At 38.9% G+C, this 27,905-nt stretch overlaps 1 protein-coding gene across 3 annotated transcripts; it reads left to right on the top strand.

Annotated features, from left to right (window-relative positions):
- On the top strand, positions 1-27,905 carry LOC121519203 (high affinity cationic amino acid transporter 1-like). Of its 3 annotated transcripts, XM_041802051.1 has the most exons (13): positions 1-96; positions 183-246; positions 14,025-14,439; positions 14,516-14,674; positions 14,772-14,943; positions 16,540-16,673; positions 16,754-16,976; positions 18,928-19,067; positions 19,708-19,810; positions 22,080-22,285; positions 22,369-22,520; positions 23,989-24,097; positions 24,194-27,905. In XM_041802051.1, exons 3-13 carry the CDS (start codon positions 14,070-14,072, stop codon positions 24,361-24,363), a joined length of 1,938 nt encoding a protein of 645 aa, XP_041657985.1. In that variant the 5' UTR covers positions 1-96; positions 183-246; positions 14,025-14,069; the 3' UTR covers positions 24,364-27,905. The 3 variants fall into 3 exon arrangements, with proteins under 3 accessions (XP_041657985.1, XP_041657978.1, XP_041657993.1); XM_041802044.1 differs by having other exon boundaries at positions 42-246; XM_041802059.1 differs by lacking the exons at positions 1-96; positions 183-246 and adding an exon at positions 10,618-10,747.

A 27,905-nucleotide genomic window follows, 5' to 3' on the forward strand; every position in this document is an offset into this window, starting at 1 on the left:
TTCTAATTCTCGGGTGGAGCAACTGGAGCAGACAGCTGCGCGGCTTTTTCACGCTGTGTGGGCTGGACATCCGTGTATGTGCCCGCCAATGTGTGTGTAAGTGTGTATGAGTGAGTCCTTCCTAACACACCATCTGTCAGAAGTTTGAAACTAAAAACAGAGTTTTATGCCACTTTTGTCAGGAGCTGAGCCGCTTCACTTGGAGAAGAAGACGCCTTTTTAATCATTGGAGACTTCTTAAAGAAGGTAAGGTGATAAAAGTTTGTTAACCCGACTTTTTCTGCGGGTTTTATGTTAATTCCAAATAAATTTCGCCTCGTCGAAGCTGTTAAAGTCGGTAAAAGAGAAGAAAGGCGGCAGTGTGGTGTCAGCCATGTGTGTGCTGTAGAATGAAGGAGTGTACATGTGGTCGGAAGGAGGAAGGACGGCTGATGCAACTGAGCTCATCTGAAAGTAGATAGTTGTCATACCAGCTGACTTTATCGCCTTTGTAACCGCTAATGAAAGACTGTTAGGAGGGAAACGTGGCGTCAAAAGTGTTATGCAAGCTTTTTTTTGTAAGAAAAAAAGTTTGCGCTTAGTGCACGCGGGGAAACATTGCCTTTATAGCGCCACGGAGCGTGGGGGTGAGGGGAGAGGGGGGAGGCGTCTCCAACACTGATGTGTGAACTCAAATGAACCCACAGCAAGGAGCAGATCAGGCCTTTCTCCCACGTTTTCATCACTGTTAGGGCTAAGATGATCACGTGGGATAACAATTAAGACTTGCATTTAGGTTTTCTGCTGCAAAAAAATGTTTGCATTAACCCTTTACTTGGCTGACATGTGGAATATGGTGTATATAAGCCAAATAAATGTTGATTTCTCTCAATATGTTGTGCCAAATTTTTATACATTTTATAAACAATTAGTTGGTTTCTTTCTCTTGTTTGCTCAGGATGAATTTAAGGATGTTGAGACAGTTTTTGTATTTCTGTCTGCTTTCTTGTCACAATTTTAGAAAAAGTCCAACACATAAGACATTTCATTAACCATGAAGATGTCACCTGTCCATCTGAGGAGAAACAAAAGCACTGTAATGGGTCAATGACACATGACCTACACTTTTGCGGAAAGTTGTCCACAACCTTTTTTCGGTAGCATTTGAATGATTGTGACAAGGCATTTAGTCACAGATGATAAAGCTACTCTACTGTGAGCAGTTCTTTTCACATAACTAATTTGATTGGCTTAAAATAGTTCTAGACAGTAAAATTAAATGGGACATATTTTTTGAGGTAATGTCGTATTGCTGTAATGGACAAGATTGAGTTTAGTAGCCATTTTTGCAAGAACGCAACAAGCAAAAGGCAATGCAGGTTATTCATGACAACTTTTCTGTGCATCAAAAAAGTTTTTTGAGAATTTTTTTCTGTCTTAAAGAGTCAAAATCATGAAATGAAACCCCCAGGTGAGCAATCTACTTCCACAAATAAAACACGACATGAACAGTTGTTCCTGGATTTGCTGCAGTAGTATCTCACATTAAAGCAGTGATTCACAAATTGTTTGCCCTGGCATGCTGGTGGGCCTTGGGAAAAATCTAGGTGTGCTGTAGGAATTTCTATCACAGAATATCATTACTACAACTTTACGACAACTGAAGATGCTGTAACATGTGTAATAGAGGCTACTTGTTTGGATATAGTGTGCCTTGAGATTTTGGAGGATTTAACTGGAGATTGGAGATTTATATGCTGCCATTGTCCTGCATCACTTTTTTCCAAAGGTCAGACATTTCAAAAGTTAGTCTTCCTTCACTTTAAGCCCGCGTGACTTCATTTCTAGAACTGTAGGACATTTTGGCTATGATCAGTACAACACATCCAGCTACCTAGCGAGCACCTACTGCTAACAGTCACTCTGTGTCGTGCAAGATCAAAGATGCTGAGCTGAAACAAGGGAAAACCCGCCGGATAAAAAGCAGCAGAGCTTCAGTAAACCGATCTCTAACTTTAAAACTGGTGCATAAACCATTAATACTACATTTTTACCAATCCAAGGATTCACGGGCTGATGCACTCAGGCTAATATTTTCACATCTGGCAATACCAATGCCTGCATCCCTAAAATCTTCAGTTTAAAGAGTCAGAAAAAATTCAAAGATTTTAAGAGAGAACCCAGGATCTGGTAACAGTAGGGATGCGCAGGTTTGAATGGTTTAGACAGTTAAATTCCTTTCTTGAATTTGCCGGTGCGAAATCTATGCCTATTTACCTATCTTTTTTTTTCATAAACACTTGCTTAAAATTCCTGTCTATAATGCTCTTTTTAACTGTGTTGAACCTCCCACCACTAAAAGCTAGGGGTGGGAATCGCTAGTGGCCCCACAATACGATATTATCACAATAATTTTGCCACGATTTGATATTATTGCAATTTTAAACATGCATTACATGGAGTATTGGGATACCATATATTGCGATATATATAAATTGCTATCTATACAATTTTTTCAACTGTTTAGTTGATTTAGCATTAGCCCTTCCTTCATTTTCATTGTATTACCGCAGTATTTTATTTACAAGCAGCAATCCTTGCAAACCCCATGTGTCAAGTCCATGTTTGTGCCCTGCTTGCATTCCTAAAGTCCTTTCCCTGGTGCTGCCTCACTGGTTCTACTATCTTTCTCCTGCTGTATGACCGTCATCTCTGCTGACCTCACTGGACAAATCATCAAGGGGACAGAAAAGCAACTGATGCTATTTCTCCAACATCATAGACCTAAGCTCATATAAGCAAATAACTAAAAAAAAATCGATACTCGGTGGAAGATACGATATATCGCCTCGCATTACATCACAATATTATGCTGTATCAATTTTTCCCCTCACCCCTACTAAAAGCAGCTATAGCTCCAGTGAATGTCTGCTGCCTTCCTGTAAAAGCTTTTCCCTGGAACTTGGCAGAACATAAATATGAAAAGCTTAGTTGTTAGCGTGTAGTAGGAACAGGGCAGTATGACAGTTTTTAAAGCTATATAAATGGATATAAAGTGGTATATAGGCTGTTGAGGGTTGAACCCACATATAACTACTCAACCGAAGTGAAAAGAGGCCACATATCAAAGCACAATATTAATCTGCAAAGAGGAAAAAAGGCTGGTGGAGCTAGCTCCTAATGTTAGCATAGCTACACTGTACATAGTATGTCAGGCTAACATCATGCCCGCTAACACACTGACCCTGTGATGAAGTTGACTGTTTACTATGCATTTTCTCCTCTTTAGACTAGTCAGTTAAACACAATTTATATTTGTGTTTAGCCAAATTGGGAAATAGACACCTAGGAACATCCCTAACTAACAGATTCAGCACTGCTGAATGCTAATTTTAATCACAATCTATTTAATTTTACAAAAAAAAAAATTAAATAGATCAATTAATTGATCATTTTTATATAAAATTGTTTTGTAAAATCAATCATTTCTTAAATAAAGAGAATTGAAGTTAGCCACTTAGTTCAGCCGTGTCACTGGACATGACTGCTTTCTTGTTATTTAGTGGCGGTTTGCAAACAGCTTTCAGACTGGCTACAGCCACCGCTTCGCGGCTGTACTACATCAAAACCGGAAGTTGGTAAAAATAATGGAAATAATCTTATTTAAGTAAGATTATCATCAAATTTTAAAAAAGCGGCAGAATGTTTATGTTATGTATATCCCACAGAGGAAGGATAATGTAATGATATTTATTTCCAGTGTTGTTCAGCTCAGTAACACATGCATACACATGTGTGAAGATAGTTCCTGAAACACCAGGTCCGTGTGTAATGTGTTTTGTTTCATGCCACTGTGACATTTATGTTTCAGCGTAAAGTCAGAGCATGAGAAGGAACAGACTGTAAACAAAGAGAGGAGGACAAGGTCACATCAGCTGAGCTCTGACAGGACGACTGTTTATGACGCTGCTCTTGGCTTTGAACCTGGGTGTCAACATCTCCCAATCTACACCGTGGATGATGCTATTATTGGCTGTCCTGTGTGTTTATGAGTGTTTGTTTGTCTGTGTAGCTTGGTAGGTTGTACACACGTCATAATGGTTATCATGTTACTGTATCAAATGGGAAGGAATTTAGTGATCATACCTAGAAAGTAATTGAAAGGTAAAGTCAAAGTCATGTCAAATAGTGAGGGATTTGGGTGATTTTTTTCCCTTCTGGTATTTGTTTTCTTGCACAAAAGAAATGAAACACATTCACTTTACACTGGGCTTTAGCCTTATATCATTAAAGGAGTAAACATCTCAGTAAAGCTGTTGTAATTTTTAATAGGAGCACTGCTGCTGCTGCTGCTGTTGTTGAGTTTTGTCCTTCATGCCTTTAATGTAACAAGGTCAACATGGCCTGAATCCCTTGAAAGGAGCGTTTGTTTGGCTTGTACAAGCTGTCGTTTTAATGATGGCGCTCACATGGCACTTTGTTTGTCATCCCTAGTTGCACCACGAGGGCAGGTGGGCTTTTTGTAGTGCTGCTAAATACCCTCTGCATGCCAAGTGGGAGCTCTGTGCTCCCTAAACTGACTCTCTGCTGTTGCTTTTTCTTAAATTCATGCACAGGAAGCTTTAATTAAAGCCAGGCGGTAGCTTCTCTAAAGTACATGTTGGGGGAATGTCAAGTTGGGTGCTGGAACTCCCCTGGATGATAAGTTCTCTCAGGTACAGGTGGTTCTGCTGGTGTTTGTTGGTTCTCAAACTTTAGTTTCATACTCTTTGGACACCATATGTTTAGAAGTCATACAATCTCTGTTACTGTAATGACAAATAGTGTCAAAAGGTACAGAAACTTATTTAAAAGAAGCTTCACGTACTTCATAAAGGTGCTTGCTTTTTTAACATGGTAAAACCGTTTATATATTGTTCATATCATCTGATTTTTACTAGTATGATACTGCAGGTTAAATAGGCTGGTGTTGTGACATCTGCCTTGTGTAATGGATGTAGCTAGGGATGAGGGAAATTACCAAACTAAACAGGTGAATTGGAATCCAGTCAGCACCAGAATAACTAGTTGGTCAAAGTAATTATCAATAGTTTTTATCAGTTCAGGCCCACAGTCCCTGTCAAATTTGCTGTCTGAACTGTAATGCAACTTTCCCACTACTAGTAACCACTGAACAATGAACTGACAGCATTGCTAGCATCTTTTAGAAAAAGCAGGGCTTAGCGCTGTTTTGGTCTGGAAAATTGGGATGAAGTCATCAGGAAGCTGTGTCAGGCTGTACGTGCAAATATCCAAAGCAAAGAGTGATAGTATTCAGCAAAGGAATGTATGTGAATGTAAACCTGCAAAGTGGCTTGCAGTGCTTATATTAGCTAAAACCTGCAAACTCTGGATCTTCCTAGGGGAATGATTTCCAGTCTGATCAAATGTACATTCTTGTGCATTTAACTGACTAGTCTAAGATAAGTCAGCAGGATTCAGTGTTATAGTTTAGACTAGGCCTGTGCTCTGACATATGAAATTGCTTTGTATCGCCACATGCACCTTGGCGATACAGATTTTACAGAATCTGTATTGCTTGAAATGTTGTGACAGCAGTATTAAAATACACATCCTTTATGACGCAGTTAACAAAAAGGCCAGCAGTTGGCAGCAGTTGTACAACTCATGATGCCGTGCCAGCTCACATCTCTCATCAAAACAAGTTCGTACTCGATCCGGTGATTGGATCACAGCTTCTGTCTACAGCTAGCCGGCTAAAAGCAAAGATACCAGATTATTTTGGGTATCTTTAAACACCAGGAAGTCAGGAGTTGAACATGAGTCATGCAAGCTGTAAGAAGGTAAAACACTGAAGCAACACCAGTCTTCATCGACACATAACACCGGGCTAATTAGCAGTTAGCAACAACAGCTAGGCTCACTGGGCTAATCTGTGTCGTTGCAATCAGTTTGAATGATGCAGTAAACTCAAAATTTTCTCTCAATTTCTAGACAGGATCTGGAGATCATAAGCAGCATGTTAGGCTTTATTTGTAAAAACATGAGCTGGAGGGTGGCTAATAAAGACTGAGAGCAGTTGCTTCAGACAGCGTGACGCTTTTAATCCCCACATGCTGGTTCGTCACAAAACTGTGGTGCCGTTTTAAGCAGAAGTAAAAAGAAAAAAAAAAAGTAATTTTTACAAATGTAAGTGGGCTTATAGTAAAGTTGTTTAAGAAGTTAAATATTTTTGTATTTGCATTTATTGATTGCCAAGTAATTTTCTGACTATTTTGATTTACGTGGATTTCGGAGCATTTGATCTTAAGTGTTTTGAAGTGTTACATCTTTTGAACTATACCTCTTCTGTTATAATCTAAAACAAAGACAAGCTTCTGTAGTTAATTCAGTGTAGGACATGTTTATAACAACATGCTTATCACCCCAAATCAACATGTATCAGATTATGTAAAGTATCATGATGCGGATCGTATTTGGGCGCTGTGGTACATACCTAGCCCTAGTTTAGACAAAGTTTTTGACCAGGATTGTGAGCCTTTAATGGTTAAAAATGTAAATAGTTAGTTTAAACAACTCATAATTCTGGTGCCAGCTATAAAAGGATCCAACATCAACCATTAAGCCAGCTAATCCTGCATCCCTACTGCAAACCAGCTTCACACCAGTTACCATTTGCTGTGTGATGCTGTCCTTAATAAATAGAACTCAATTTTGACTGTTGATTGTTTCTTAACTTCAGACTTGTTGAATTACTGCAGTTATAATTTGTGTTTAAACAGATGTGAAATTATTCATCAAAGAACATCATTAGATGATTAATGCAGCCAATACAGATGTGCATGTGTGTATACGTCACAGCAGCTGTGTATGATTATGGTGTGACTTATGTTAGCCCACATCTTGTGTTGCTGGGGTTTTTTTTACCTTGCTGATGTTAAAGCAGCACATCTCTCCTTATTGCACAAAAACCATCCAGCAAATTTCATTGAGCTATTTTTATACCTTGTGCTAAGACTCAGGTTTTCTTGGCAAGCTATACAAAGATGTTCTACAACTTTAACTTGGCCATTAACTTGGATCCTTGACCTAGTGACCCCATGGTGGATAGGGGTCAGGAAACCCCAGGCCCTTGCTAAGCGTTAGCTTGACAACTTATCTTCTTTGGCCAAACTGTTAAAGTAATAAGAAAAGGTGTAGAGGGGGGCCCCGTATTTTTAAACGGTGACTTCTTCTTGAGTCACGAGAAAGGTACACCAAATGGCGGCATTAAATTGATGTGGCACAATGAATAAACACTGGCTACTAAGTCTCATTATGGTTAGTGTTTATCAGTAGGGCCAATAGTGGCCAATGTTAAACCGATGCATCTGTGCATCCCTAGAATTAACTTCATCATACAGCAAAGGTAACATGGCTAACTTTATATCTTACATTGCACAAACACACATTGCCAAAATAAATAAAATGACAGTAAGGGGAAGTGTGTATTGTGTATCACATTGTGAGTTATCCTGCAAATCCCTACCTTTGCATAATTACATGGGAATATTTAAGAGGTAAACTATTATTTTCGTGTTTTTACAACAATCTCTTTGGAGAGAATCGATGAAATTGTCCGCCTTTGAAGCAATTTAGAAGAATGTTTGTCTAGTACTGATATCTCTGCTGTCTTCAGCTTTAAACCTGCTGTTTAGGTTTAAAAAAAACCTCACAAGTGCTATCTTGCCATGCTACTGGGACTCTGTAGTCTTCTCCACATATAAGCAATGTCACAGCTCTCATAAAAGGCATCTGAAGGAGAAAAACTATTTTCTCATCGACCAAATAGTGACAACCATGTGACTGACTGCTATTCCAAACCCAAATGCCCCGTGTTGTGTCTTTAGCAGGTGTTGGGTTCAGTGATTGGCTGAGAGGAGGGCAGGGTCCTCTCCTACCCACCCTCCTTTTTTAGCTCAGACCAGCATGTCGGATCTCGTGCCTGTTTGGTATGCTCTCTGCACCCTGCCTGTTCTCGCCCCTTTTGCCCGAGCGGCAATTTAACAAATGTTGCTGATTGCGTAACTTGTAAGGGCATATTTTCATGCTCTATGGCAGTGGTTCTCATCTGGTGGGTCGGGACCCAAAAGTGGGTCACGGATGTGTGCCTGGGAAAGAAATTGCACCAAATTGTCTATGAGACTCTGCATATTTTGTCCTGCTTCATTGCTTTGTTACACCCTTTGTACTGTCTTAGGCCCAAGCTGTATTATTTTTTTATAAAATACATCTGACTGACCAAAAAAATCTCCAAAATACGGGTCGCAGTTCTCCTTGAGGAGTTGATGGTGGGCCCCAGGACCCAACCAGTTGAGAACCACTGCTCTATGGGATGGGAAAGTTTACTTTAGTTTTTGGCTTACAATACTGTGTTTACTTTCATGAGTCACATTATATTCTTGGCATGCTGGTCTTATCCGACTAATGAACCAATGAAAAGCCTGTGTCGACATGTTCAGGTCATCATCACGAGACTGAACACAAAGCTGTTCAAATAAAACTCCTCTGAGTTTAACATCCGGATGTGGAGAAAAAATACTTCTTTTGCATTGCAAACTTACAAAACTTGAATAGATACTCACCCATTAAGGGCTGTCATGATACTAGAATGTTAAATTTTGATATGATCCAGCAAATCCAACAATATTGTACCTTTTTTAATATCATGGCAACAAAAGTAAGAGTTCTATGCATGGATTATGAGAAATGTTGTATTTGTTTCTCAAAAGTTGCAGGAAAAAATACATTTTCAAGATTGCAGTCTAGACAGTTTGGTTGCATTGCATTCAATATCCACAGTGAACCTTTTTTATGATATAGAGTTGAGCTTATTGGGAAAATTAGGCCCAGGGCACCACACACCTTACTAGACCATGAAAATACATCAGAGCTAGACTGGCTCAACTACACCACAACATGCAGCTGTATGTCTCTTTTAATGGTTTTGTTGTATGGAGTTTCTGCATCCACTAGCTTTAGTTAGAAGAATTCTTAACATTTTTCTGCTTTTTTTGATACCAAATGCTTTAAATGATGCAGTAGGCCAAGTGTTTTTTTCACATTTGATAGAGCCAAAAGTGCCAAAGTCTTGGAGGAAAAAACAGCAATTCATTTGTATTTACACAAGGGATGTGTGAAGTGCAGGAAGAGAGAGAGAGAGTGCATTGATGGGAAATCAGTGGTGTCCTGCTGCCAAAACAGAGTGGTGATACTGATATTGATGGTATTTCCTGATTGTTTAACAGCAGTTATGCTGTAAAGAACTTAGAAACACTTTAAAACCTCTACACAGCAGTGTTAATTTTGTCGACCAAAGCTATGACTAAAAATGTTCGTCAAAAGCCTTTTTTTCCATGACAAAAACTAGACTAATACTAAACAAAAGTAGATCTGTCATGACTAAAACTGACAAAAAGTAACTTTAGTTTTCATAAAAATTACTTAAACTAGTCTAAAATGTAATGTAGTTTTCGTCTGACTTTCAAAATCCATGATATTTCTCCAGTGTGGGTATATCTGTCAAATAACAATATGTCTGTATCTCTTCTGCCTCTCAGCGGTATAAAGCATGGACCCCAGGTTTGGCAGAGTGCATAGAACACACTACCATGACTTGGTACCAGATTTAGGCAAGAAAATAAATGCTTGGATTAAAAGTAAAGACTTAAATGTGAGGACTTTTTATGGACTAAAACTAGACTAAAATGTTTTTGAGTTTGTCGACTAAAACTATAAAGGGTAGAAATGACTAAAATGCGACAAACTAAAAGACATGTATTCTAAAGACTAAGACTAACATTAAAAATAGCTGTCAAAATAAACACTGCTACACAGCCACGAAGTATGATTTAGGATTTTATCTACCCGTCTCTCTGCACACCCTTTGTCACAACCTTTGTCCTATCTCCTTAATTCACCAGTTGGCAAAATCATTTTATAAAGAATCTTTAGTTTCTCTTAAAGATGAACACAATAATTTTAGATTCTGTTACAGATATAGAGCAGAGGAGAAAAACAATGAAGTCTCCTGTTCCCCAAAAGTTTCCCTTTACACCCTTAACTGATGACTGATGGCAGATCCACAGCCCTGCACAAACACACCCATAAAATGACCTGGAAAAAATAGAAGTTACAGACAGCGTGATTCTAAGGGCTGCCTAAAACATCTGATATTAGATAGACCTATGTAATAATTTTAGGAAAACCTAATTTACCAATTTTCAAATGTAGCTCAGACCTAAAATCTAAGTCTTTAAAACACACAATTTAAAGTTTGAGGATGAACAAATGAATACATTTCAGTTATTAAAACAGACTTTAAAGTTTAAGGCAGTCTCATGTTCGCCTTGCCTTTAAAACAACTAACTTGCCTGACATGGCCACTCGAATGTGGGCAGCGTTGATGTCGTCACAGCTGCTCCACAGAAAGTGTCTTTAGCCCCGGAGGCCATGTGATGTGACACTGTTCTATTTGTGAGCTGAACACCTGAATGGTTTGTACACTAAGAGGCGTCTGCGTCACGTGTCCAAGCAGCACTTGTAAACGTCTCACAGCTCTATTCATCTGAAGCTGACTGAATTCAGACCGCACATAGAGCTGCACAGAAGAAGAGCTGCTACTGTGGATTGTAAGATATAAGAAGATAAACTGTGTTTATCCCTGAAGACTGAAGATCCTGTTTGATTCTGTGTTGCTGAAGTGAGCATTGTCTGCAGTGTCGGGCAGGTCTGTATCTGTCTGCCTTTGTTTCTGTAGACCAGGTTTTGAAATTTGATCTTGGATTACCTTGCACACTTGCAGAGCATAACAGTGTAATTGTATGGAAGGGTTTTAACAACCTGGTCTGGTTTGTCATGTCTTTTCAATCAACTGATAATTCCTGCCCTATTTTGCAGCATAATTTAATCTGACCTAGTTTGGAACTGGATGGAAAAAGTAAACAAACGCTCTGTATCTCAGGAAATGTCATCTATTTAGTTACTACTGCATGCATCTTATCTGGAACAATTATTCTGCACAACAGATAATCTTTAGGAAGAGGTTGCTGTGAAGTTTTCAAATCATGCAAATGTAACATACTTAAAGTATTTTTTTTGTTTAGATCTCAGTTAGCTTTTGCAAAGCAGCAGCTGTTCTTCCTAGGGTCTAGATGAAAAAAAACATGCTTAAAGTCTGATCAGCATTTTGATAGATAATAAAAAGAAAAAACTGCATTTATCCCACTGGATAATCAGTCTACTTCATGTCAAACACAAGATCAAATGCAAAAATGGTGAATCAGAAAATGTGTCTGTCTTTTTCTGGTTGTGTTAATCCATTGCCGCAAAAATGGAGACAAAATAGGTCTATTAAAATGTAGTTTCAGAATGAAGTGTATGAAGATATGAAACAGCTAGTGCAGCAATCTACTACAGTGGTTCTCAGATGGTGTGGCGAGGCACACTAGTGTGCCATGATGCAAATCTGGGTGTGTCATGGAAATTTGTTCAACCATACATTTTTACTACTACTGTACGACAAAAGTTAACATAAGTGCCTTGTGCAAGAAAGGTTGGAAACCTCTGTTGACAGGACAAGAAAGATTGAGTAATAGCACTGGGATAATCTGGTTTAAATGTACAGTACATACAGTATAACAAATGTAATAAATTGGCTGCAGCTTGTTAATTGACATCTTGTTAAACTCCTTTCATTCTAGCCATTTCTAATGAAATGTAATTTAAAGCACATATTGTTGTTGTACAGGTTTTACTAAAGATTAAAACATAACTATCCTTGTACACAGTTAACTTTATGACAATTTGAATTAGTGCTGGGTTTCTATTTCAGTTGCAAATTTAGCCTCTCATAATCATAGAAACAGATCATCTTGATTAAACAGTGACAGTGTTGAATGCAGTCCGTGTATGTCCACAGGTTTTGCCCTTTGTGGGAAGTAGAGCGCACTCTTCCTTAACAGCACAGTGTGTGTGCTCTGCCACTCTCAGTTAAACAGCTCTCACTTTAATTTAAGTGAGGAGCAGAGGGGGCTATGGCACCTACTCCAGTTAATTTTAAATTTGAGAAAGCAAAAAAAAAAAAAAATGTGAGAGCAAAATAGATGCTGGTTCACAAAAAAACCTTAGATATAGGAAACCATCCTGGTTTAGAGGAGTCTGGCCTGGAGCCATAATTTGCTGAATTTGTAACACAGTTGTTGCTGCCCCAAAAGTCAAAACTATGAATTCATGTAATCATCTGAACATGTGTTTAATAGATGTCATCATAATATCAGAATAATCATGATTCTCAATTTTTGACATAACTGGGTAGCTCTAGTGTAAATACTGCCAGTGTAACGATCCATATATTAGTACTTCGACTGGTTGATATATTATCCAGTCAGATTGACAGAAAGTTTAAACATCAATCTATGTGTCACATTTTAGCTATGCTTTTATTTTAAAATTCCTCCTGCATGCCCATTGACAGTTTCATTAAAATCTCACAATGTATTGCAAAATTACTAATAACGTGTATTCAGCATTAATAGGCTCCTATGTAAAGTATGAAGGACTGTAATAGAGCAGAAATAACTTTTTAAGTATTTGCCCAGTTTGCAGAAAAAGTCCATATTAGTGTTTGAGTGGTCAGAGTAGGAAAATAAAAATGCCTTGTGCTGAAAATGTCTGGTGTTTTAATTTAAAAGAATATTAAAGCACAAATGCCTATGTCATGTTTATAATTCGAAGGTGATGAGGGCCCTCAATTTTAAGTTATTAAAAACATTTGCAGCATTAAAAAATATGCAGGTCTTTGTTCTGTTTGTAAAGAGAGATTGTTTTCCCATTACATACAAAAACCTTTTTTGCAATTAAATTGCAGAAACTTGTATTTTTTTCGGTAACTCTGAAATTTGTGCATTAAATCCTCTTATATTGATTGTAGGCTCATATATGGAATTGTCTTGTGGCAGACTTTGTGATATCGGAAAATACAGTATCTTTGTCTAAAATATTGATATCATATCAGAAAGGAGGCTACAGAGACTTATCTCAGCCTACCAGTTCAAAGGATGGTTTACACCCCTAGAAAATACATTACCATTCAGAGGTTTACACACATAGTTGAATTTCTATGTATTATTTCCAAGATTGGAGAATTTTCTTTTCTTGCTTATGTATATCAACTCATACATTTTACGCGGTAGATATTTTCATACTTAACAATGTTTTCAAAGTAATAAGAGCTCTGACATGTCTTAATCTAAAGTCTGTGCCTGTGTGTCCTGCTAAATGCTTTTTTAATCAGGGGCGACTCAGGCTTAGAGGTGGAGTTGGTCATTTTACAACTGAAAGCTTTGTTATTCAATCCCCAGTTTTTGCATCTCCTGATCCCCTGTCCTTAAGCAAGACTCTTGACACCAAATTTCTTCCACTGCCTTATCAGTGATGTGTAAATGTGTTTGAGTGCGCATGAATGAGATAAGTTCATACTGATGAGGGCCCCTTTTTAAAGCATCAGTGTGGTAAAGTGGACAGAATGGGAAAGTTTGGCCTGGGGTGTAGATGATTTGATTAGCCGGACGACTAGAAAAGCACTGTACAGGCTTGGGTCCATTTAAACAGCCTGCGGTGTAATCTGCAACTTATGTTGACATCTGGAGGCAGTCAGTGGGAATTTTAACACACAGTGTACTGGCATTAATACAATTGAAATTCCATGTTACTGCAGTGACTAAAAAAATCGTGTTTATTCCACTTGGTTAATACATATAAAGGCACATAAGACAAAGTCCCATTTGCATCACTGTGCAGCAATTCTTTGCCTCCATCAGTGAACAAAAATGTCAGTCAACTGGAGGAACTTTATCCTACTGCCAAAAAACACAACATTTTTAATTTATGTTCCAGTTTTTTGTATTGATGTTATACCAAAGATTCAACTTTTTTATTGGACTAAGACAGTAGCTTTGACTCAACAGATGCAGAATAATCTCATTCCTGTCTTGTTTCATCTACAGGTTAATAATCGTCTCTAGAGTACCGTGTCCGTATCTCCAGCCAGCATGATTCTGGCCACACTAAAGGACATTGGGAAGCAGCTCCTGCGGGTGAAGGTTGTGGACTGTAGCACTGATGAGTCCCGCTTGTCCCGATGTCTCAACACGTTCGACCTGGTGGCATTGGGTGTGGGCAGCACTCTTGGCGCTGGGGTCTACGTCCTGGCTGGAGCTGTAGCTCGGGACAGTTCTGGTCCTGCCATCGTCCTTTCCTTCCTCATCGCTGCCCTTGCCTCGGTGCTTGCTGGTCTGTGCTATGCTGAGTTTGGAGCTCGGGTCCCTAAAACGGGCTCTGCCTACCTCTACAGCTATGTAACTGTTGGAGAACTGTGGGCCTTCATCACCGGCTGGAACCTCATCCTCTCCTATGTGATCGGTGAGACTCTTTAAATACAGAACAGTTTTCTGCTTTGACAGAAATGGTTTGATTAAATATGGCTTAAATTACCCAGGAACTTCAAGTGTGGCCAGAGCGTGGAGTGCGACCTTTGATGAGCTGATTGGACGGCAGATTGAGGCGTTCTGCAGACGGTACATGACCATGAATGCTCCAGGCGTCCTTGCAGAGTATCCAGACATATTTGCTGTCTTCATCATCCTCACTCTGACAGGTCTGAACCATCTTTTATGTGATTTTAAAAAACTACATACATGCATTAAAACTTTCTTTCCTAATCTCTTGGTTTTTTTTTTTTTTGCTACTTTCAGGGCTGCTTGCATTTGGAGTGAAGGAGTCAGCCCTGGTGAACAAAGTGTTCACCTGCATCAATGTGCTTGTGCTTCTGTTTGTGATCATCTCCGGCTTGGTCAAAGGAAATATAAAAAACTGGAGCTTGAACCCTGATGAAATCCTTAATGTCACCGCCAACTCCAGCCTTAAGTGAGTGAAATGAGCAGCTTATTACTAGAGTATACAATTTTTTAACCTTGAAAAGCAAAGGATTTTATGAGCCAGCTTTCACGTTTGTCATCAGGTGGATCTGTCTAGCAACGCTTCAAGCTGAGACGCTATTACAGGGTCAGACCAGTCGGGGTCATTTGAGGAGACAGAGGCAGTAGCTGGGGTGTGGTTTAATCCAAGTGATTGCAACCCTGTAAGCAATGATGGCCTGTAGAGAGGTTAATGTGGATGGAGCTCAAGGCTGTTTGCAGATGATGTTGTGACACAGCAAAGAAGGGATTTCCTAATACAAAAGCACTATCAGAAACCCAAAGCTTTATGTTTCCTGCTGCAATAACTTTATAAATTAGAAATTAAACAATACTGTTGTTTGAAAAGTGGTGACTGTGGGCAAAAAGTGTAAAAAGCCAGCCGACATGGATAAAAAGCCTCCATCTAAAGTCTGGAGGAGTGTAGTCAGACAACGGCCAGGTTTTCACCAAGTGGTCCAGTTTGGCATATTTAAACCCTGATCTTGACTTGTGTGTTTTTATCCAGCCTCACTCATGGCAATGGGAAATCTGTCTTTTCTTTTAGAGATCCAGATCCTTTGGCTCAGCTCAGTAATAAAACTGGTTTATAGCTCTTCATGTGGTATCAGTTTGGGTTTTTAAATGTGTATTAAATAAAGAAAAAAAATGGAAAAAAGGAAACTCGTCCTCAAACGGGAGCTACAGTAGCTCCTCATGTTCATTAAAGAGTTCACTGATAGAATTGGTTTATTTGTGAAAAATATATTTTATCCCCACAAGATTTATTTTCTTTGTCACTGTTAAAACTAAATGTTTTAATACAAAATGAAAGAGAAAAGCTGTTGATCACAGCTATCCTCTTAGCTTAGCTTAGCTCTTGGCAGACTCCTCAAGAGTCCTGTCTCGGGCTGGATGTAGTAGGAGATCTGCAGGACTAAGTCATTTGCGATATCGATCACCTCCAAGCTAGACAGATCTGTCAGTTTGTGGGAAAAATCATGTTTTGTAAATGCAGGGATCACACTCTACATGCATTGAGTGTGATCCCTGCATTGAGTGTAAATGCAGGGATCACACTCAATGCATGTAGAAAGTTTCTGATGATAACTGCAGTGTGCAGGTCAATTTAGATAATCTATGCTTAACTCTCCCCTTTTGTTTCCTGTCTGGTGTTCTTCACTTCCTGCCCTATCTGACTTTTGCATGTCATTGAGAGTACATGACTAAAGACAACCTATAGCTGCAGTTTCAACAGAACTGGACAACATTTCTGTATTAAAAGAGGAACAGAGAACTTCACTGGAAGATGTTTTTGCTCTTCTCCTGGCCAGGCTTAGCAAGAGTAAAATTTACTAACTGGCCTCACTCATAGTGAAGAATTATGTATTGACATGACAGTCACAGCCTGTTGAGCTAGCATTATGTAGCTTATTCCTCAGTGGCTGTGCATGCCTACTATGTCATATGCCATGGATATGTGAAGCAGTCTACTTGTTGTGCCAGGTTTAAAATGTCCCCCATGACTTCAGTATCAATAAAGCTGATGTTTCCTCTTTTTTTCCAGCATATCTGAGCCCTCAACATCTAAAGAAAGCCTTGGTGACGGTGGCTTCATGCCGTTTGGCTGGACCGGTGTCCTCTCTGGTGCTGCTACCTGTTTTTATGCCTTTGTGGGCTTTGACTGCATTGCCACTACAGGTAAGAAGTAGTGCATTAAAATCATAATCAACAGTCTGAACTCTTTTTGTCTGACATGCACGGTGATGTTTCCTCTCCAGGAGAAGAAGTGAAGAATCCTCAGAGGGCCATTCCTATTGGGATCGTGGCCTCACTGTTGATCTGTTTTGTGGCGTACTTCGGTGTGTCGGCAGCTCTCACTGTGATGATGCCGTACTACATGCTGGACAAGAACAGTCCTCTGCCTGTGGCCTTTAAGTACGTGGGCTGGGAGGGGGCCACTTATGCAGTGGCCATCGGCTCTTTGTGTGCTCTGTCGACCAGGTAAGAGGCTCTCTGCTGCCTCTCAGCATGAGAAGTGGTTGAGCTGTTAAATGTTTGCATGCTTTTTAGGACTGAACAAGTTCAATGCTCTGAATATAGACCTTTACCATAACCAATCTTGATCTGTGTATTGCTTAACTTAAAGGTGATTTACTAAATAATCCTCTATAAAGGTGATTCTTTAGCCTGTTTTTACGTGGCATACTTTTACCTGCCCTGTGGTGTTTTCTTGTAAACAAACAAAGTTCATGTTTACACACAGTCTTACTCAGCAAAACACATTGTGTGCATCCCTGCGGTTTAACAAAAATCCTTGAATACATTTACTTCTACATGAAACATTTGCAGAGTAGATTTGTCCTAAAAATCATGTCTCCATGGGTGTAGGCTTTCTGCATTTTGTGGTGCATTACTGCCACCTGTGGGTCAATGAAATGATGTGAAATTATCACCAAAAATACAAATAATTAATCTTCATGTATTCAGCTGAAGTCTGAACTCTACAGTAGGGCTGGGATTTTTTCAAGATTTTTTTTAAAGTGTTTGTAATTTTTTTTAGTCCTTTGAGCCTTTAATCAGATCTAGATTGTTTGCAGTCACATGATCCCAATGACACACACAGGTCAGATGTGGGACAGGAAATGAGGAATGTTGGTTAGGAATCAATGAGAATGGACCACTATTGTAGTTTTTAGGCATGCACTGTATGGACGGAAGTATTCAGATGCTTTTTCCATCCGCTTGATGATGCTGTGGCACCTTTTGTCCAGTGAGGTTGGCAGAGGCAACAATCATAGAGCAGGAGAAAGTTAGTACAACAAATATAGCAGCACCAAGGAAAGGACATTAGGAATGCAAGCAGCGCATAAATGAGATGGACATGACACATGGGGTTTGCAAGAAGTGCTTCGTGAAAATAAAATACTGTAGAAATATGACAAATATGAGGTCAAGCTTAATGCGAAATCAGATGAGCAGTTGAAAAAATGGTATAGATGACAATATATCAGAATAGATTGTATTGCAGTACATAGTTGCATTGCAAAATGTTTAAAATCCCAATAATATGGAATCGTGACCTAAGTAATGTGATAATATAGTATCGTGATTCCCACCCCTAGTGTATGCCCACCTCTAAATAGCCCCCTGATACTCACTATTCAGTAGTTTGCTACAACTTTTGTTTCCTGAGATGACAAAGGCATGACCCACCTTACTCTGCCTCTCTGCCTACTAGGCCTTATTCCCTGCATACATTGGTTGGGTAAGAATATCAGGGGGAGCCAATCAGAGGCAAAGTAGGGCGACTCAGACTTGGCGGTTCTTTTGAATATTTGCAACATAAAAAGAGCTGCCAGCACTACTTAAGGAATATGAAGTTTTAGATTTGAAAGTGCTAATTTGTTTTTGTTTTGTTGTCATTTTTCATGTCCGCGTTGACTGTAAATTGACTTTTTTTATTACAGAAAAAAATCTATGTAATGTCTTGGTATTCCGAAAACAACAATTATTGTGATAGGATTTTTGGTCTATATTGCCCAGCCCTATTCTACAGGGTATCCGTTATTTAGCTTCACATAGATTTTACCCTGAAGTTTGGACATAGAGTAATGTATTTGGGATATTTTTGCACATGGGATACACATATAGCATATAATATCAGATCAGTAAAATGAGCATATTCGCTAAAAGGATTTTTCTATGGCAGATTTTCAGAAACTAAGATCATCTTTTAACCAATAGTCTGCTAAGACCCATGTCTAATTCTGATGTACTTTGCTTTGAGGCTTTTTTGTGGTTTGACTTTTACTTCTAAGAAATCTTACAGCCAAAGCTAAAAATATCTCATACAGAAGTCTGCTTTATCTTTATATCAGTGAGTCCCTGTACTTATTTCTAACCGTGTGCATTCACTTGCACGGCATGCTTTTCTCTCTCTCTCCTCTACTAGCTTACTAGGCTCCATGTTCCCAATGCCCAGAGTGATCTGGGCCATGGCAGAGGATGGCCTGCTCTTCAAAATTTTGGCTAAAATCAGCCCCAGAACCAAAACCCCTCTAACAGCAACAGTAACATCAGGTGTTGTGGCAGGTGAGGTCGAACTCTAAACCTACTAACTGGTTTGGGTTTCTGTCAGAGGAACCCAGAAAGAGGCTCAGGGTGCACAAGTCCTCAACACAAGCTCTCAAAAAGAACAGAGATTCAGCATTACAAACACCACTGCAGATATTTTCTCTTCCATTGGGTTATGAATGGTGGCAGTTGAGGCCTTGTGTGACACCAGAGTGAAATCAAGTTTACTTAAAGTAAAAAATGTCTGCCCCCTCCTCCTTCTTCCTCCATCCTCGGCTTAGTCTCCTCGGCTCCATGTTTCCTCTTCCCCGCATTATCTTTGCTATGGCTCGCGATGGTCTGCTCTTCTCGTTTCTGTCACGTGTCAGTGAGAGGAAGACGCCCATCATCTCCACCTTGGTGGCCGGGCTTTTGTCTGGTAGGTGGCTGAGCGGAGGCCGGAGGCAACAGTGCCCCCTTGTGGAAGGAGGATGGTAGCAAAAATAAACTTAAGATGTAGATAATGGCGCTGAATGTTTTTTAAATGTTTGTTATTAAGGATGAATAATATTGATTTATAATGTCTGCTTCATATTTTCTGTGCATTTTTAATCTTTCTGATAAGTTTAAGAAGTCTGTCATGTTTTCAAGTCTTTGTTTCCTCCCATGTCTCCTGCAGCTATCATGGCTTTCCTGTTTGACCTGAAGGACCTGGTTGACCTCATGTCCATCGGCACATTGCTGGCCTACACTCTGGTGGCTGCCTGTGTACTGGTCCTCAGGTAGTCTTGCTCTATCTTAGATTTTCTGTCCTCTCAAAGGTTGGTAGGACACAGGTGGATTAACAGCCTGAACGGGACTAAAAAATATATGTAGGAAATCTCTGGCCACACTCAGTGATTTATAGTTTGTCCAAGTGCTTTAGACTCTCATCTTGTAGATTTCTATTTCATTCTACATGGCTGATCTAAGCTGCTCAGACAATACACAAACACATAAAGCTGTCCTCACTACAGCGTGAGAGCTTTTGCTGTCCACTCTGCTTTACTTCTGTCTGCTTAGAGATGCTGTGATTTGTTTTAAGCTTTACTTACTTTATACTGCGTGTCTTTAAATCTCCATCCACTGACAGTGGAAACTTAATGCACAAAAACAGTTTCACCATTTTTAAGGCACATCGTTAAAAACAGGAGAAGGATCTACAAAGTTGTCACAGCATTTTTAAGTGTCAAGAACTGGAGTGAGAAGTGTTATCAAGAAATTCAAAGAGAGCTACACAGTCCAGAACAAGCCTGGCAGAGGCAGGAAGAGAAAGATTTAAAGGACCCTGGAAGAAAAACTAGTGAGAGATGTTTCCGAAGACCCCAGAACAACTGTCAAGACACTAGAGAAGGACATAGTAAAGTAAGGAACTGTAGTCTCAAAGAAGACCATCACTAGAGCCCTGCACAGAAATGGACTGTGAGGTTGCAGGCCAAGAAAAACCCTTTGGCAGAAGAGACCCCTTCAAGCCACACTGAAGTATGCTAAGGATTATGCATACTGGAAGCATGTCCTTTGGTCAGATGAGACCAAACTAGAGCTCTCTGGCCTTGGAGATGTTGCTTATGTTTGGAGAAAGAAGTGAGAGGTGTATTGCCCAAAGATTACCGTCCCTACAGTGAGACACGGCTCTGCAAGTGTTGTGTTGGGAGGACGCTTGAGTGTGTCTGGAACTTGGAGTCTCATAAAGGTGTAAGGAATCATGAGGATATGTGAAAATTTAGAAAAGAAAAAACTCAAGCAGTCAGCAGCAAAACTGGTTCTGGCTCTTAGCTTTGTCTTTCGACACGACAGCAACCCAAAACATACATGGCTCTTGGTGAAGAACTACCTTCAGAAGACCAAAGTGAATGTTACTGGCCTGTACAGAGCCATGACTTGAATTCCACTGATGATCTGTGGTGTGAACTGAAGGCAGAGGTCCATGCCAGTAGACCATTAGATCTGGAGGAGCTTGAGAGATTGGCTAAAGAAGAATGGGCTGGGATTCCTCAAAAGACGTGTCAGACACTTGTTGAAAACTACAACAAATGACTGCAGGCTGTTATCCAGAAAAAAAGGAGGCACAACTTACTATTAGCATTGGGGGGGGCAGTGATTTAGACCCTAGTGTTTTTTTTGTTTTTTTTTTGTGGAACAATTTTGTTTCTGTGTGCAATGTAAAATAATGTAAACCTTCAAAGTGAAACATAGATATTTGGACAAGTTGTGTTACAAATTCCTTGCTCTGTTTAACAGCACTTGGGAAATACTTTCATAATTTCACCCTCATTTGTATAAAAAATCCAAAAATTAATTGAGATTAAAGACGTTTTAATGTTTGACAGTTCTAAAATCAGTATATTCAACACATTACAACAATCTTTTGTCTTTATCATACCTGTCAAATATACTATTTTTAAACAGGCTGTGCAATTTCATATTCACACAAAAGGCTGCAGTTATATCTCTATTAAAAATAGTTAAAAGGTTTAAAAAAAAATGCCCACAGAGTTAGTTTATGCTTGTTTACAATGGTGCCACTACTTTGTAGAAGCAGCTGTATTTTTGAAAATGTAAGAACTTTTATTTATGGCAAATATTTAGTTATTTGAAAGCAGTCTTGTAAAAACTTAAGATTTTGTATTTTTTATACTACTTAATATTTGTATTTTTAGCTGACAAATACACAATTCAAATGATCATTATTTTCTACATTTTCCTTGTTAAACAAGCAAGTGGACTCATGATACCATTTTTGTATTATATCATAATTGCAATTGCAGTTTGCAGTAGTGTCCAGTTTTTTTGCAATCACACATTTTTTCCAAATCATGCAGCACTGCATTGAGGTGTCAGTTTCTTATATTTGATGCTTGTTTGATCCCAGTGCTTGATAATGTTTATTATTTGTAGCATAATTATATCAGTTCCTGCCAATATGATTGAGAGGCTGCAGTGCTGTACAGGTTCTACTTGTTTGTCTTCTGCTTTCTTGTCGTCCCTCTAAGTCAGTTTCTTCATCCACAGGTACCAACCTGAACAGCCCAGCACTGCCTATGAGATGGCAAACACTCAGGATGAATCTGAGCCAGGCGAGTCTTTCAATGAGGGGAAGATGGACATGCTACCACAACCAGACGATCGCTTCACTGTCAAGAATCTCCTCAGCCCCTCAAACACGGAGCCGTCCACTCTGTCTGGGTTTGCCGTTAATGTTTGCACCAGTATCATCGGTGAGGAACACAAAGCAAACCCTGCATGATCCACCTGGTTACGGATACAGTACATCCTCTGATAACGTCTCTCTCCTCTGCAGGTGTGTTGGTGTGCGTGTTCAGTGTTATTGCTGTTCAGGGAGGTCTGGCAGTCTGGTCTCTGTTTTCCCTCAGTATGATCCTGGTCGTCTGTCTGATTCTTACCTTCATCGTGTGGAGGCAGCCGCAGAGCAAGGCGAAGCTGGCTTTCAAGGTAGAGCGGACTCCTTTAAGAAACATTATGGTTTGGTTATTTCAGACAAATGAAAATAAATCATCAGGTTGTGATAAGTGAGTACAAAATATAGTCTTTAACTCTTGTGAACCTTTTGACTTCTTAAAGACCATTTCAAAGCTTTTGAATTTACTGAATTAAAAGAAATGATTGATTGCAGTGAACGTGTGTCCAAACTGCAGACCCTGGTTCATTTTTAATCGTCTTGCATCAAATTCTAAAAATAAAACTGAATATTAGCGGTATTAGAACAGCTGCAGGATTCCTGGTGTCTTTGGCGTCTTCCCTTTTGTTCTCACATGATACTTCCTGTCACTCCTCAGCTGTCCAAAAGAAGTCCCAAAAGTAATCTTGAAACAAAAAAAAAATACGCCTGGAACATAAAGCAGCATAACCACGCCTGGTAAAGCGTGGTTATGCTGCTTTGTCTGATAGTCATCTCTGACTCCCCTTGAGTCCGACCTAGCCTGGGCCTGAGTGGCCCGGGTTCTTGCCTGACCCAGCTCCATGCTGCTTGCAGAGTCAGGCCAGTCTTGGGTTCAGGCTATTTCTGACTTCTAAAAAAGACACTGCTGATGTAGTATAACAGTTGTAAAACACTGTTAACAGAGTAAATATGAACATGCAAACAGAGAAAAGAGGTCAAACTGTGATTAAAAAGATCAACACTTGAGCTAGAATACATTCAGAAGGAACGGATAGAAGTATAAACTTATTTAATCCCACCCCTTCTCAATAATTTAAAATGGATTATTATTACTAAGCTTCCAGGTTAGAATAAATCCATATAATAATCCTTAACATTATTCAAACACATTTTACTACACAATGATATAGTTTTTATGGAAACAATGTATAAATTTTTCACAAAATATATTCCTCAATCATATGAAACTATGTATAAGCACCTTCTAAAAGAAATAGAGCCTAATGTATAAATCTGAAAAAGAATAATCATTTTTTGTGATGAAAACATTTTTATCAAGTATATAAATAATTACCTACATTTGTGAAGTCATATGAAATGCAGCATATCTTGAGATGTCATTCTACTATACCTGAGAACCTTTTTGTAAAGATAAAGGCACAATTTCTTGTTTTTATTTATTTGAGAATCTTTGCAGCTGCATTGAGAAATCATTCAGACGTAGCACTGTGGCTGTCTGGAAGAAAGGCAATAAAGTAAAGCTGCATATCAACATGCATTATGCTCCATTTCCCCTTCAAATGACAGCTCCTTAGACAGGAAACATTTTAAAAGCTATTTGTTTTCATTGTTTTCTTATTAAATCTTTGATTTATTAGTCCAAAATCTGTTGTAGTTGTCAGTGTTGTTTGGGACAGGTTGTCAGGTGTTTCCCTGCAGCCAGAACTGGACTGAAACAGAAAGTTTTCATGTCTTTACTTTGATTTACTCACTAAATAGATGCTCTGTCTCTCTTATAAGGTTCCCCTGCTGCCCTTCCTCCCAGTCGTCAGTTTGTTCATAAACGTTTATCTGATGATGCAGCTTGACAAAGGAACATGGATGCGCTTTGCAGTCTGGATGGTTTTTGGTACTTTTTGGTTTTTTTTGACACTGATATCAAAAATCATTCCTACTTATGTTTCTAAAAGTAATACTCTTCCTTGTCTCACCATCTCATTTTCAGGCTTCTTGATCTACTTCACCTACGGTATCCGAAACAGTGCAGAGGCAGTACTGACCACCTCTGACAGCTACACGCCAGCGATAAAAGGAGAGCCCATGGCCACAGAGAAGGCGGCCTTCATACGCAACTCAGAAAACACCAACGAAGAAGAGGAGGATGAAGACTCATGAGGAAATAAGAGGTTCTCTTGTCTGGGCTGCAAATCAAATTTGTTCAGTTCTTTAAAAAAGCTGCAAAAGACACTAATGGAGACTTGTGTTGTCCTCCAATCAGCACATGTTGTGCTGTTTTCTGAGTCCATACCCCAAAAAAAGACGTCTGATGTGGCTTTTTGATCACCTTTATATCTGATTGGCTTTCTCACATCCAAGTGTAAACTTTTGAAACTCATGAGATGAACTTTTATTTGAATGAAATCCCATAGCTTATTCAGAGGACTCTGTTTTCTTGGTAAACTGTCCTTTTTAATGTTTGCACAATTATGTGATCAGTTTACTGGACATAATTAATGCTGTGGTACCATAGACAAAGCATGACTAGTTTTAACAGCTTCTTATCGAGGTCTATTTATTTCAGACATAAATGATGGTTTTTGTTTTATTTTTTTAAAGGTTAAGCAGTTTTTACTGCTCTACAAATATTTAATAGGCAAGTTTTTTTAAAATATATGAGCTATTTACAGTAAAAATATTTATTTATATCCCACCAAATCAAAACAGAAGGTATCAAAAACACTCAGTAAACTAGAAAAATATAAATTGAATAAATGAGGCTCATTTTTAAGTTCATCTCTTGTCATAAACTGAGGAAAAATTCTCAGTTTGCCACTCTAGTTGCTTCTTAAGAAGGCACAGTGCTGGCTCATGTGTGCAAACACAATGGAGATGTTTTCAAATCAAAATCCCTTCATTTCACTCTTTAATTGTTGCATAATTTAAGAAAACACAAAGTATTCTGAAAGTCAGCAGAGAGTGTATTATCTCTGGAGCCTTCTGTGTTACAGTTTTACGTCAAAGGTAAAATTTCATATGTAGATACTCCGCTCTGGAGAAGACGTACTGTCTCTGTTAACCACATTTACAACATTACTCAGAAATGGTGCTCTGGATGATCCGGTACAGTCATGTGATCAGTATAACTCTGTGTCATAAGGTTGGCGTTAGTATGGATTTGTCTTCTCGCTGGTTTCCTCAGCACACAAATTTTCAAGAGATCAAACTTGTGTTGCAGTGTTGTCTCAGTGAGGAAAATGCACCTTGTTCACCAGCCGGAGAAGAGAAGCTGCTAATGTGAGTCGATAAAGCCAATTCTTCAGTGGGTGTATTTTAAGTGCCTGTGTCCCAAATGAATGTTACACCTCTTTAGAGACTAGATTTTGCTCTGTCAGCAGCTATATTTGTTAAATATATGTACTGTTTGTATATAGTAAAAGTGTTGGATTTTAAACGCTATTCATAATCTGTAGTAGAGAAATAACACCATTTAAGTTTGTAGTTCACAGATCTGAATCTGGGTTCAATCAGTCCGTGATAACTGAACCTTTGTCAAGCCCTGCCCTCCTTTTGTCCACAGGCTTCTTCCCATTTGAAAAAACTGAACTTACCCTGCAGTTCAGCTAACTTTTATAAATATTTGATTTGATTATTTCATAAACTCTATGGGTGTTTTAGGATAATTCCAAATCTCTAGAAATTTGATCAATTGGTTTGAGTTATATTACCCATGTCTGATGCCAGCAATGTTGGCTAATGTTACACCATGTCCAAACTACATGTGATGCGAGTGTCAAAATTAGGATGAAACAGATTCGTAAGGCTAGCCACACACTTCACAAGTTTAAGCTCAATTAGAGGCCAGATTTGCCTTCCCTGACAATCGAGGGGGTGTATCACCAGTGGAGGGTCTCAAATGATTTTTGGCCTCAGTGGTCTCGCAGTCACAGCCCTATGCCTGTTTTTCTTTCTGTCACACTACCCACCAAGAACAAGGAAAAATGGAGATGACAAGGAATGAGGACAGAAATATTGTCTTGATTTTCTTTCACTTTCCTTACTTAAACAGCTTCTGAGTGTACTGATTCAGGGATAGATGCATGTCAGATGTATCAGTGTGCTGGAGTCTGACCTGTTAGCTGGCATCACTCCATTAAGCTAACATTACAGAACAGCAACGTCGACAGTACATTAGCTATAACACCAGCAATGCAACTTAAGTAAGTTCGCAATTATGTAATGCTTTAACTACTTAATATCAACAGAACATCAAATGTTGTCCGTATGGAAAATGTTTTCTCTTACCTCTTTGTGATTATTGATGAGTTAAACTGCCAGTGTGTCAGTGTGTGTGTCTACAGTGTCAAATCAAAATACTGTATTTTTGATCATTAACCCTCGGTCTAGGAAACAGGATTGAAATTACTTGTGGATTATGATGTGGATATCTTGGGTTATTCCAGCACACCTTTTACTGAAAAGACTTATCTTAAATGTAAATTTGTGGGAAGTTGCCCAGCAGTGGTGGCTATGAGAGGAGGCTCTCTGATTGGTGGGTCAGTTGGCCAATCAGAGCCAACAAAAGGTCAATAGAGCGCCTGTGATTTTAGGAGTGACCGTCTATTTTTTTTGGATAAATCAAAGCTAACTGTGTGGACTCTAAAACAAACATTATCAACAATTAACAGTGGACCTCAGCAGCAAACATCTGAAAATACCTCTGCCAGTCTGACATTATTATTATTATTCCATTATTATGTGAATGAAAGCTGACTGAGAGCGTGTGCAGATCCACCAGCAACTCTGATGTTATTACCCGTCCAGTTGTTTGTATTCACCACAGACTGAAATCAAGGTGAAAATGTCCTTACATGTTCTCTTCTTAATCAGAAACTCAGTTGAATAGTTTCTTTGCTATTTATGCTCTAAGCAGAGAAATCAGAGTTAAACTAATGTGGTTTACTCTTCATCAGTGGATTATTATCTAATAATGGCATTGATGCAGCCCAATAATATAAATACTGCATAGCTATGGATGTTAGCAGCATTGTTAACACTAGAGTGCTGTAGACGGTCAATGTTTAGCTAACGCTCTCTGTAAATACCATGATATCAAGCAACCAGGCTTCAGTTAAACTGGGAGATGTGAATCCACTGCAGGCTATATGCTTTTTTTTCTCAAATGCATTAATACATGTGTATCTATGTTTATTTTTGTAAATACAGTTTTGATTTGCTTTGAAGTTTCTGCTTATATTACAACTCTTAAACCAAAAATCATCAGAATTCATCTATAAAATCTTTAGTCGTCAGCAACTTCACTATTAACCAGCTGTTCAGACTGTGCTAAAGCTGTTACAGTTAATAAATGTTTATTTTTGTTCTAATGAACGTGTTTATCGGGTGAATCTCACCTCTGTTCAGCTGGATGTAAACTCTTAAAAATATTCTTGTTTTACATTTAGTCATAGCTGCTGGTGTTACACTTCAGTTTGTCATATATGAGGGTTCATCTTACTCTAGTCCTGGACAGTGTCTCTTTAATGGAAACCTTTGCATGCTGCACTATTTCAGAGTTTTACAATTTCAGATCTTTATTGTAATGAAATAAAGAACTTGAGGTTCTGTTTTTTACACTATCAGCAGGTTTACAGTGCAGCTCTTCACTGTGTGTTGTCTTCATGTTGGTTGTGGTTTATAAAGTTTCTGCTGTAAATAAA

The sequence above is a fragment of the Cheilinus undulatus genome, linkage group 2, assembly GCF_018320785.1.
Source record: "Cheilinus undulatus linkage group 2, ASM1832078v1, whole genome shotgun sequence".
NCBI lineage: Eukaryota > Metazoa > Chordata > Actinopteri > Labriformes > Labridae > Cheilinus > Cheilinus undulatus.